General features: G+C 41.0%; 1 protein-coding gene across 4 annotated transcripts in view; it reads right to left on the reverse strand.

Annotated features, from left to right (window-relative positions):
* LOC144525991 (solute carrier family 35 member F5-like) overlaps window positions 1-12,549 on the reverse strand; it is a 20,329-nt gene extending 7,780 nt beyond the window's left edge. For 2 of the 4 annotated variants that reach the window (XM_078263109.1, XM_078263108.1), the window contains exons 1-14: window positions 12,403-12,549; window positions 11,629-11,732; window positions 10,517-10,658; window positions 9,411-9,560; window positions 8,992-9,054; window positions 8,692-8,773; window positions 7,138-7,331; window positions 5,789-5,870; window positions 5,429-5,516; window positions 4,284-4,348; window positions 4,041-4,145; window positions 3,182-3,341; window positions 2,906-2,996; window positions 1,637-1,791 (exon numbers count right to left, since the gene is read on the reverse strand). In XM_078263109.1, coding sequence (XP_078119235.1) covers window positions 1,637-1,791; window positions 2,906-2,996; window positions 3,182-3,341; window positions 4,041-4,145; window positions 4,284-4,348; window positions 5,429-5,516; window positions 5,789-5,870; window positions 7,138-7,331; window positions 8,692-8,773; window positions 8,992-9,054; window positions 9,411-9,560; window positions 10,517-10,651 — 1,370 coding nt within the window. In that variant the 5' untranslated portion in view covers window positions 10,652-10,658; window positions 11,629-11,732; window positions 12,403-12,549. The remainder of the gene's footprint in view (window positions 1-1,636; window positions 1,792-2,905; window positions 2,997-3,181; window positions 3,342-4,040; window positions 4,146-4,283; window positions 4,349-5,428; window positions 5,517-5,788; window positions 5,871-7,137; window positions 7,332-8,691; window positions 8,774-8,991; window positions 9,055-9,410; window positions 9,561-10,516; window positions 10,659-11,628; window positions 11,733-12,402) is intronic. The other 2 variants (XM_078263110.1, XM_078263111.1) reach the window with 2 other exon arrangements.
* Window positions 12,550-12,703: the final 154 nt, after the last annotated feature.

Raw genomic sequence — 12,703 nt, forward strand, 5'->3', positions numbered from 1 at the left:
TGAAGGGTTGAGAGCTCGTCCACAGCCAGAGTAACCGTTGATATAGAAACTGTCTCGTCTAATAGAGGCCGTTAATGAGGATGTAGGTGCACACCAGCTGGCTGGGAAGTCAAGGCCTCGGCCAGTGTAGGTGGAGCAGTGAGGAATGCCAGGGCCACAGCAGCAGCAGGTTAAACAGACCCACAAACCCTGAGAGACACAGCAGCTTCCAGCTAGACTCTGAAAGCTCTCAAAGACAACGCTACAACTTCATGGACTAGGAAGTGTTCCACTAGTGCAGGGCTCTCTACTATGGTCTAGTACAGGGGGTGCCCACTTTCTTTCATGCGAGAGGGCCAAAGATGTTTCTGGATGGAAGGCCACGGGCCAAAAATAAATGTTGATGTTATGTGAAATTACATTACATTGAAATGTATTATATTTTACAGTATTTGTATTAATTTCCAGAGATAATCCATATGCTTCTTTTTGGGCGCATAAACATATTTTAAAGTAAAGACACCTTTCTGACTGAAAAATTAAGTCGAAACCGCTGTATAGTCCACCTTTGTAATGAAGAGTGGAAGTTTACCAGCACTGGGCTTTACATTCCCATAATTGTTAAGATTAAGTCATTTTTAGCTGCACAGAATGTACGTTTCATAGTCATTACATTAGGACTTGACAACCGTCATTATTATAATCATCGCTCGCCAATGGGAACAAGAATTTACAGAAGCATAACTGCCGCACAGAGTGTAGTCAGTCAAGCATGTTCATCTGATTACGGACTTAACTAAGCGAGGCTGCGAGCTACAAATGGAGTCTATTGTCCTTGTAAGAATGTCAGAGAAGAAAAGACTAAGTGTGAGTCAGGGTTAAGGTCAATTTATTTTAATAGGTCACACACTACAATACAATGAAACAACTCAATTTCTAGTTAAAATGTTAAAAGCTTTAACTTCTTAGCCTGGTCTGAGATATGTGTGTGTGTGTGTGTGTGTGTGTGTGTGTGTGTGTGTGTGTGTGTGTGTGTGTGTGTGAGAGATATGTTGGTTTTTCAAAAACTTTTGCCCTATTAATATCAAAACCAAACCGACAGCGTTGTTGCCAGTTCTGATCAATGGAGCGCCCAGCTGAGCACTAAATACTGCTGCCAGGGACTGAACTGCATTGCTCTAACTTTCGTGTCCATAGTAGTATTTTACTCACTCCTTATCTTCTCAGTTGGATTTTCTGAAAATTTAGCTCATAAATGCAATGCTTTTTTTGGCAACAACATAAAAAATCCTTTGTCCTTCAACTGACAAAAAGACGTTTTCAAAATAACCCCCGTTTGTGTAACATTGCCAAAAAAAATAAAAGGTGGAGTGTTCTCTCACACAAGTGGCAAGTCTCTGCAAGTGGTTTTTTATATACAGAAACCAATAGCAGCTTCAAGACAGAAATCAAAACTTACTGTGTGCTTGGAAAATGTTCAACAGTTAAGTATATGTGGGGTATAACTTTGGGTTGTATGTATGTTAGCTAGGGCACTAATTTTATTTAATGAGTTAATGCAATCAGTTGCTTAGCTGGTTTCTGAGCTAAAGAGCACCAGTATGGCTCCCACAGGGGTGTTACCTGCAATGCCTCTGTGGGATCAAACACCGAGTACCTCTGAATGCGATGTTTCCTGCAAATGAAGACGTACAGTCTCCTCAGCCCCACCAGGACAGGGTCCCAGTTGTTGTAGTGGCATAAGAGTGTGGCGATGAAGAAGGAGAGGAAGACAGGGACAGCCCCGGCAAAAAACAGCCATGAGAAACGTGCCTATCCATACAAACAGATGGAGGAAAGGAACTATTACAACTACTGTCATAACTGGACTTATGGATTTTCAGATACTGTACATTTATAAACATATGTTCAAATTTGAGAACACATGTGGACCCCCCCAATTTAATAAACATTTACTCACAAACATTAACTTGAGTAAATTAAATAATTATGTGTAAAGTAATATGACAAATATAGTACAAAGTAAACTAATTAAAATTGCTGCCCATATTAAAAAGGACAGTTCTGATATTTTAGAGTGGGGTTGTATGAGCTACTTCTCCATAGTCAGTGTGTTAGCTACAGTAGATGGAGGTCAGCACCCCCCCCAGTTTGGAGAAGCAGGCAGGAGTACTGACACAGAAGCTAAGCATTGTACTGCTGTAGATGGGGGCAGCAGCATAACAGATTTTAGACACCTTAAAAAGAGGCCACCTTCACCACCTTACCTTGCTGTCAGACAGCCCTTTACCACGAGGAACTGAAGCTGTTATCTATGCTCTCTTCAAAGCCACCACACTCCTTTGACAAAACAGTAATTTGACCCCACAGAACACAGGCACTGCTGGTCTACCTCTGCATCCATCGATGACTTTGTTTGTGTTAATGCATGACTTTGGTGTTTTAAAAGGTTAATACAAAGTCAGCAAAGTCTAACTAACTAACCGATCGAGGCTGCGGTAGACCAGCAACTCCGGTGTTCTGAGAGGTACAATTACTGTTTTTGTCAAAGGAGTCTGCTGGCTTTGAAGGGAGCAAAGATGGATAGAACGACTTCAGTTCCTCGTCAGAAAGGGCTGTCTGACGGCAAGGTAAAGCAGCGGGAAAAAAACAAAGTATGGCGTGCACTTAAACTGATTGATTTGTTGTTGTTTTTTTAGGTGACCTTTTTTGCTGCTGCCACCAGCAGTAGATTGCTTAGCTTCCATGCCAGTACTCAAGCAACCCCCACTTCAAAATATCCAAACTATCCCTTTAAGCAAACTTTTCATTTTGCAATCTGCTCTGACCCGAAGCTCTTCAAACTGGTGTCTTCAAACAAACATTATCTTGAATCTTACTTCAAACTCTGACACTGATTCTTGAGTACCTGTAGTGGGAAACTTACCTTCTGCATGCAAATATCTGCCATAATAGAGAGTGGGATGGTGAGGCTCAACGCCAGAGTCCCGATTAGAGATGATGTGAGGAAACAGCCCCTGTGGTGAGAAAGCAGCATCACCAAGTCACGTCATTAAACAACTTCTGAAATACTGTATATTCTTCAAACTGATTAGTTCAACTAACTCAACTGAGAGGATCTAAATGTCCTTTTACAAAAGGTAAATTGTGATGGTTTGGTGCCAGATTTGGGACCTGAATGAATAATGAGAAAGGTGCTCACCACAGCCAGAGGAACTCTGAGAGAACGGTTCCAATGAGGCCGTTAATGAGGATGTAGGTCCACACCAGCTGGCTGGGAAGCTCGAAGGCCTCGAAGCCCGTGTAGTGGAGCAGGAGGAAGCCAGGCCACAGCAGCAGCAGGTTAAACAGACCCACAAACCCTGAGAGACACAGCAGCTCCAGCTTAGACTCTAAAGCTCTAAAGACAACGGCGACAACTTCATGGACTAGGAAGTGTTCCACTGTGCAGGGCTCTCTATTATGGTCTAGTACAGGGGTGCCCAATTTCTTTCATATGAAGGGCCAAAGATGTTTCTGGATGGAAGGCCACGGGCCAAAAATAAATGTTGATGTTATGTGAAATTACATTACATTGAAATGTATTATATTTTACAGTATTTGTATTAATTTCCAGAGATAATCCATATGCTTCTTTTTGGGCGCATAAACATATTTTAAAGTAAAGACACCTTTCTGACTGAAAAATTAAGTCGAAACCGCTGTATAGTCCACCTTTGTAATGAAGAGTGGAAGTTTACCAGCACTGGGCTTTACATTCCCATAATTGTTAAGATTAAGTCATTTTTAGCTGCACAGAATGTACGTTTCATAGTCATTACATTAGGACTTTACAGCACTTTTAAAACAAGAGGAGAATAAGCATGAGCAGGTCAAATGCCATGGTGGGCCCTGGCTGAACTTGACCTGCAGGCCCCAAATTGGGCAGCATTGTTCTAGTACATAGACAGGGTGCAGACATGGCTTAGAATATTGTTAATTAAATAACTACAAAAACCAGTACACATTTTTTATTTGAAGACTGGCCTTGTCCTTAAAAACAGATAAACTCATGTGCTTACCAAAGAACATGGGGATGTCAAGCTTATCCTCCCGGTCCACTCGTCTCTTGATCATTACGATGTAGACAGCGTACAGCACCGCCCCCGCCAGGGACCACAAAGAACCTTCACGAAAAAGTCAAATCACATTTAGAAAGAAGCTTTCTGACTACATTAGTGCAACACTACCAGGCAAAAGAGGAATTTCCAATTTCATTACACAACATTAATAGGTTGACAGATTCTCGCTGTCTCCATGGTTACCTATGACGCCTTTGTCATCCGGGCTGTCCATGCTGGAGAAACTCACCAGGGTAACACCTCCCATGCTAAACGAGAGAGATACTACATGAACTGACTGAGTCAAACTGACAAGGACAGGTAAACAGGGCGATTTCAAGACTTACACTTTACAATGAGATCTAAATCATTATGACAGAATGTCTAAAGAGCCCCTACAGTGTTCATACTGTACCAGCCCACTATACCCTGGAATAACATCTAATTGGACAATTCTGCATATCACGATTTATGTCCGATGCCAACGTTAAAGGGACAATGCAGGAGCTATTGTGTTTTGGTGGATGGGCGTGTGGGGCATCTGACTTTGATATAGGAGACCAGAGTTTGCGTGACATCACAGACCGGCAATTAACGTTGCTTTATTAACCGTAACTACAATCTTTCCCTAACTTTAACCATAGACCTTAAAAAAATGTGGGCAGTGGATGCCAAAAGCATTGTCATCAAACATAACTTGGGATTTTGCTCAATTATCCAATATCATCCTTTTTGTCTGGCAATAGAGTAATAAGAGAGTGTTAGATGAAAACAACATTGGGACAATTGTGCCGTTATTATAGCCTTAGACAGAAGCAATGACTCGACTTACACTGACTTGTGACCAACATGTAATCAGTTCATCTTGACTCTTCAATCAAATAGGCCCAACTATTTGGCTAAAATTAACATTTCATTTATAAACATTTCAGACAAAGACAACACACAAAACAAAATTGAAATAGGTGCCTTAGGCAAAAAAAAATTAAACATGTATCAGGCATGCCACAATAGGCCAGGGTTTTGTTTTCTTAATTTTTCTTAAAATCTGGCCAGTAATTGTGGAGATATATTGGTCTGAACCAGCGTTGAATGGGGTAAGGATGAAAAAAGACATTTACAGCTCCTCCGGTAAATCAAAGCACATGTCCCCAAGAACTTCAACTTCATGAATTTCCACTAAAGTGTGTGGATGGCATTTCAGAAAACAGAAATAGAAATGTAAAGCATGGAGACACATTAGACGGACACACAAAAACAAAAACAGAAAACAATTAATCCACTCATGCAAATATGTGCTCAGCACAGGAACCTCCCAACATGCCCTGAGCCTCTCATTCAGCCCTTACCTCAGAGCCACGGCTAACAGTTTGGACAAGGTGAAACGGTCGCTGCTGTTGCTAGGAAATATGGCTGCCAAGATGAGCGTGAACAGGCCTGAAGGGGGAGAAGGGAAAGTCAAGGCCAGACCACAATTTTATTTACATAGCCCAATATCACAACTCCCAAATGTGTCTCAAGGGGCTTAGAAAGAACAGAAGTGAACCAGACAGTGGCATCAGACAGACCAGTCAAAGTCTTTAGGTTAAATACATATATGATGGCTGACAATACCTAACCAACAAACAGTTGTCCATTTTCCTTTAAACCAGTTGAGGTGCAATCGTTTCTACTTTACATTTTACGTATTGCGTGAGAGAAAGAGTCACCTGAGGTGGATGACAGGATGTTGACAATGGCGACCTGCGTGTCGGACAGGGCTTCCTGATAGGACAGGTTGGCCAGGAACCACTGGAAGAGAAACAGAAGCAGTGATCAAGCATCCCGCTAAGTGATTTAACTTTAACACAGGTTAAAAGAGGGCCAAGTCAAAGCCCCTTTGTCTTAGGGCATAGGATCTCTCTCTCTCTCTCTCTCTCTCATTAAAAGCACAAAATAGTGTGGCCAGGTTGGCTCAGTGGGTAGAGCAGGCGCACGTATACTGAGAGGTTTATGCCTCGACGCAGAGGTCCAGGGTTCGAGTCCGACCTGTTTCGATTTCCTGCATGTCTTCACCCTCTGTCTCCCCTTTCTCACCTAGCTGTCCTGTCAAATTAAAGGCAGAAAAGCCCAAAATAGTTTAAATTAAAAAAAAAAAAATAAAAAAAAGAGATTGTGTCAGATTAGTCACAAACACTACATACCTACTGCATTAGAAGGTCAGATAAACAGGAACATCTTACAATTCAATAACAACACCTAGCCTCAAAATTTAGAATGTGACACATCTCTGACACAGTGGCACAGGAAACTAGGGCTGGGTATCGTTCAAAAATACCAATACTGTGACTTCAATACCGGTTCCTAAAGGATACTTTTTTCGATACCAATTTTATAAAAGAAATTACAACATTACACAATATGGCACAAATCCTTTGATTTATTTTTCCTCTCCTACTACGTGAGCTGTGTAACAGAGATTTGTTTTCCTGCGTGTCTCTCCGACGTGTAACGCTAGACAGCCAATCACAGACTGTATTAGATCTTGGTAGAAGCACGCTGCATGCTTATTGGCTCGCTGACGCTGATGAGATTTACTCCTTAGGGACTGAAATTGGGTGTTGAATGACGAGGCATTTTTCGAGACTCGATACTTTAGAGGCAATTCGGTCGGTGCCTTAAAAGTATCGAATTAGGTACCCAGCCCTATAGAAAAGATGTTCCTCTTTTGATATGATTGATAGTTGCCAATAATATCAAAAATCATAGCAGGAAAAAAGCTAAATACAATGAGTAATTACTTGTGCTTGATTGTGCTCAGACAGGATGAGTCAAGAATTAAAAAGCAGTTCATCACTTGAAAGGCTACATGATTAACGACTTGCCGTTTTGGTGCTCACAATCCATCACTTTCTGCTCATTTACATAATAAATATGTGCCAAAAGCACTTCTTTTTTCGTGCCAGCAAAACACATGGCTAGCAAATAGCACACAAAGAATGATCAAGTGTGTGTTATTAATTTAAATCGTTACTATGCATCATGTCTATAATCTGATACAGCGATGACTTTTTCTCACCACAAAGCAGAAGAAGAAGCTGATTTGGGCCACATCAGTGATGGTTAGCTTGCCCACTGTGCGCAGCATGGCCTCGTGGTCCTTGGCAGCTGGGTAGGACATTCGGGAAAGTTTGGCCTCCAGGGCTTGAGTAGAGGGCAGCTGACGCACCTCCATGATATTACTAAAACGCACCCGCTGCTTTTTGGAAGCTGCTGGGAAGTACACATGGAGTGAGGAGTCAATTGGGAGAGACAGGGAAGCTCCATTTGTATTTGCAGCAAGACCATTTTATTTCATTTCACAAAATATTAACCTAATGTATGATTAAGCTGAACAAAAGCCATGCCATTTTAAAAACACAGGTGCCAAACATGTAAACGCTTGAAATACAAACACAACAGACACCAGAGAAACCCTACTTTGAACCTTTACTGTGAGGCTTTGGACTCCAGAAGTACATTGCCTTTCAGCCAGCTCAAGAAATTGAGGTCAATTAGGCTGCGTTCACACTGCCTGCGTCGGACGTCCGACAAAAATGCAGCTCTTTCCATTCATTCTGAATGGGGGTAGTGCGTTTAGGCTGCGGCGGGGGATGCCGCAGGGGGGGGGACACGCAAAAAAAACTCGGCGGGCCTGCGGTGAAAAGTTGAGACCGACTCAACCGAGAAATGCAACCAGACGTCACGCTGCGGTGGCCAATCATGTAACCGGAGATCAGACTTGTCGGTGTGTTTTGAGCTATGGTTTGAGGCGGTGTGAGAATCCCGTACAGGAAACAGGAAACATCACTGCCTCTATTGCTACCACGAGAATGTTTGTGGTGAAAACTCAAACTCAAGCACGGAACTGCCCGGGAGTGTGTGTAATAGCTGAATGTTTCCTGCAACAACAAAGCACTCGCTATGTCTCGCTCGTCTCTTTTCTCTTCCTCACGGAAAACAGTAATTGTGAAATATAAAGTCTACTTGTGCTTTGTTGGGGGGGTTTAAGAACACAACAGGACGTCACACAAATGGGCCGTTTCATTGACACGCCCCCCCTGCCGCACGCCTGACCACTTTTCTTGGTGTGAATGCCCACTTACAGCTCTCCTGAAAGTATTGGAAAAGCCAAGAGATCATCTGATTTTTCAATCGCTCTACGAAATACAGCCAAGACAAGAGAAGAGGGGAGCGGAATCCTTTTGTTTTTATTATGATGGTATGTGAATGAAAAAAGAGAAAGAAGAGTTGAGTGTGAGAGTTGCCGGAAAAGGTCCGACAGGTTCCTCTTGTCTATTTCCATAGCTCACCACTGCCCTCTGTTGTTGAGTTGCATTTTTCATTTAGGAGACCTAATTGATGAGTTTATCAATCACATATCAGACAAAACTTAAGCATGTACGCTTACTTATGTGGTCTTAGTAAATTCAGAGGGGGATACAATGTTGAAACCAGATAATAAATATGCTTCATGCTATATATATATATATATATATATATATATATATATATATATATATATATATATATATATATATATATATATTTCTTTCTTTTTTTTAAACACAGACAACATCAACTATGTACTCACAAGATTCGCAGTCTCCCATCAAACAATTTGATTGCTCAGCGGGTACGTCCTGGAACTTCACTGGAACATACAGTGGTTCACTCTGCACAAGAGAAAGTCAAGACATTTATAGTTGTTAAAGCAAAGAGTTGCACAATGTTGGTATTCTAGCCACAAGATGTCATTTTGTACTGTATTTCTGTAAGACTGTCAGTGTTTATACAGTGTATATCATTTATCAGTGTTTACACAATTGGGTCCTTCCACTGCAGACTAGCTGCTGTTAAGAGTCATGACTTTCTCTGTGATTGAACTACGTACCAAACAGTTGTTCACAGTGCTGTCAGTGGTGCAGGGTGCAAAGTAGGCCTCAGCATCAGCAAACTGCAGACACACGCAAGTCAAACCATCAACTTACAGACCAAAACGAAAAAAAGATTTCTGAATTTCCACAAGAGTCATTTACAATGTCAGCTTGTCTTAAAGCAGTAGTTCTCGCACTTTGTCTGTCATTCCACCCTTCAGAGGAAGAACACTTAAAAAGAAATGTCATAATCCATGATTTCTATGAGGTTTTCCACAACGTTTTGCTTCTGTAGCTAAGACATACATAGAAGGCAGGGTTTGTGATTCTGTATGATTGAGGTTGTGAAATGTACAGTTGGCAGAAAAAAGAAAAGATATTTCAAACATTTAAACATACTCCCCACATGTGGTGAGAGTGGGCTTCTGCTACTTACAAAAGCAGAGTGCCGCCGTTTCAGAGTGCCAGTGCACTGCTGCCTCCAGGGCCGCCACAGCAGGAAACCCAGCAGATAGAGTACAAACATGGAGGTCTTGGTGAATGTGCTGAAGAAGGGTTTGTTGTACTCCTGTCGCTTGAAAATGTACTGCAGGAAGAATCAACAGAAGGAAGCTGTTAGGAATAACAGCTTTTATTGGATAACTAACACGTGTTGCAAGGCAGACAGTTTTCCCTCTCAGGCACTCCTGTTTCTTTTGCATTCTTCTTCATACTTTGTTTAGTTATTCATTTAGACATGTTTGACTATGAGAGACTATGTGTTGGCTAGTTTCCTCTTGTCTTACAATTCTAGCTATTTCCGACCTTCTATGCTGCTAACCCAGCTATCTTTTGCAATGGCGCTTCAGCCACAAGAAAATCAACAGGCATCCATGTAAGAGGTTTGTGCTGGCAACGTTTCAGTACTAGACCATCATCAGCCTAATTTTTGCCTGATGATGGCCTAGTACCGAAACATTACCAGCTATTGAATTTATTTTTGCAAGTTAGACAATGTGTGGGAGTTTTTTGCAACTTTGGACCTACTCGTCCCCCTACAACACACCTTTCTCTGTTCTATGTTTGACACTGTGAAATGGTCTGTACTTTTACCTATCCAGCAGTACATAAAGTCTTTACAGGACCTACATTGTTCAATACTTACACGCTAACACATCAATAATTTAACACTCTAAAAGGGGATCAGCGGACAAAACGACGTAGCACTTTACTACTAATATTGGAGCTGTAATACATTATAATATATAGGGTTGCAGTATTGATATTCACTAGTTAACGATTTGAATACTTCATCATCGTTGGGAGAGAGAAGGGCAAAGTTATCTCATACATTGGGGCAATTGCCCATACACACTAACACACAAACAAATATATCAAGTTCACACCATTGTCTGCTGATTCCAGTACTTCTCAATGTACTCTAGTTACTGAGTACATCTGGGCCCCCCTCTCTCATTTTATTACAGCTGTGTCTTCTCGTACTGCAACCCCCCCCTCGCGGCAGCAGGTGTGGAAACTGACTGACTGTGACAAAGTCCTTACTGAGGTTAGCTCGGAGGAGGCTACCCAGATGACATCCACCAGCAGGAGTATCACCACCCCCAGGGCCATCCGCCTCCGCTGGGCTGCAGAGCTACCCTGAGAGCTCATCCGGTTCATGATGAACACCCACTCCATCAGAACACTGAAAACACATGCAGGGATGCACAAGTACTTGTTAAGTTACGAGATATTCAGAAACTGGCCCCAGCATTTACCAATCATTAATGAGTCAATGGGTTTTCTGTATAGGAGACACTGCCAACAGAATTCTAGATTCTAACAAGAAGGTACAACAATATTAGCAAGCTCTGTGTCTCGTACCCTACTCAAAATGCAAAACTTGTTATATGTAATGTTGGCTATGGCAGCATGTAAACAGTTTCAAATGAAATTTGAATCTGAAACTATTTTGATAATCGTTTCAGTCATTTATGAAGCACAGATAAACATTCATGCCAGCTTCTCAAATGTGAGGCTTTAATACTTTTCTTTGTTTTATTTCATTGTATTTCACTGTTAGTGTGACAGAAAGGGCAATTTGAAGGTGACATCATGGGCTATTTTCTCTATTTTCTAACATTTTATAGTCTAAAGAAGCCATTAAGTCATATATCAAGCACAGATAACAAACATTCGTGCCAGCTTCTCAAATGTGAGGATTTACTGCTTTTCTTTGTTTTATTTCATTGTCATTTAAAGATATTTGGGTTTTGGACTGTTGGTCTGACAGAAAGGGCAATTTGAAGGTGTCACCATGGGCTATTTTCTCTATTTTCTAAAATGGTATAGTCTAAAGAAGCTATTAATCCTTCCATTTAAAAAAAAAAATAATAACCCCCACATTAATCAATAAAGAAAACAAACGTTAGTTGCAGCCCTAATGAAATAACATCTGCAAGATCTCTCTTATCAGTGAAAGTAAACCAGCACATCTGTCAGACTGTTTATTGTTCAAGAACCAACATTGTCTTGACGTGAAAAAATCCCCAAGGCCACACTTGAAGTGAGGTAAGATACAGTACATTAGGGGCAAAAGGCAAAGTATGACTATATTATCCTGGCAGATTTGAGAGTAACTTTGAAATAACTACATTTTATATTGCAATACACACCTGTTTACCAACAAAATGTACACACTGAAATATTCTTTCCAGATTCAGATGTGTGTGTAACGCAGTGAGTCGAGAGAACCAGGGGACTCACAGTTTACAAAAACCTGCCACAAAAGAAGGCAAAGGCAGTCAGTCATTACATTAGTCATTGTCACAGCATACATCAGTGGAAATGCTACCGCTCTAATAAGTGACAATATGGGACTCCAAAGGCAACCAAATACATGTTTACATCTCTACTTCCCTGTGTTAAATAATAGTTACGCTATAGAAGTAAGCTAAATGACAGCTGTGGTGGTGCATAATAAACAACGTACTGTAAATTAGAGCTGTAATGTTACTGAATGTAGCCACACATTTTAAGAGTTAGCTTAGTTAACTGGCTAATTTCCGTTTGTAAATGGGTAATGTTAGCTTAACTATGTGTGCATTCCATCAAAGTGCTCGTGGTCAGATGAGCCGTCGCTTCTTCAACTAGCTAGGGAAACATCTTACAAGCTAGCTAGCTATATTAGTAACGTTAACTATTAAATTGTTAGAGACTGGACGTCAAGAAGCAATGCTATAGGTTGTGTTGCAATGTAAGGTTCACGTTAGTTTATTGACAGGAGTTGGTTCAAGTCCATCAAATCTGTGTATTTAACGTTTGCAAATTACGTCGCTGTGCTATGCTAAGTTTACTTGTTTATCAATATCAGATAACGTTGACGAGCTAAGCGCTAACAAGATTGTTTGATTAAGGGATTAAATGCTTAATTTAAGTAGTCTTGTTACCTGAAAGCGAGAAGAGGTCATTTAGTTTGCGCCATTACGTACTTGTCTTTTCATATGCTGCTGAAATATCGGCAGAATCACAGTTTTACGATAAAATTATCGACAGCCCAATGGTTGTAAACATTAGCACACCCTCCCCTCTTCATTATCAGGTGACATCACTTATGTGCAGCAGAGACTTCTGGGATATGAAGTCTTATAGTGGCAAGTCATATTTATTCATTCTGTCTATTGAAACCATGATTGAAAAAACACTAATTTATACATTTGGACCATTTCAACTGAATATACATTTACACCA

The sequence above is a fragment of the Sander vitreus genome, chromosome 11 (genome assembly GCF_031162955.1).
Source record: "Sander vitreus isolate 19-12246 chromosome 11, sanVit1, whole genome shotgun sequence".
NCBI lineage: Eukaryota > Metazoa > Chordata > Actinopteri > Perciformes > Percidae > Sander > Sander vitreus.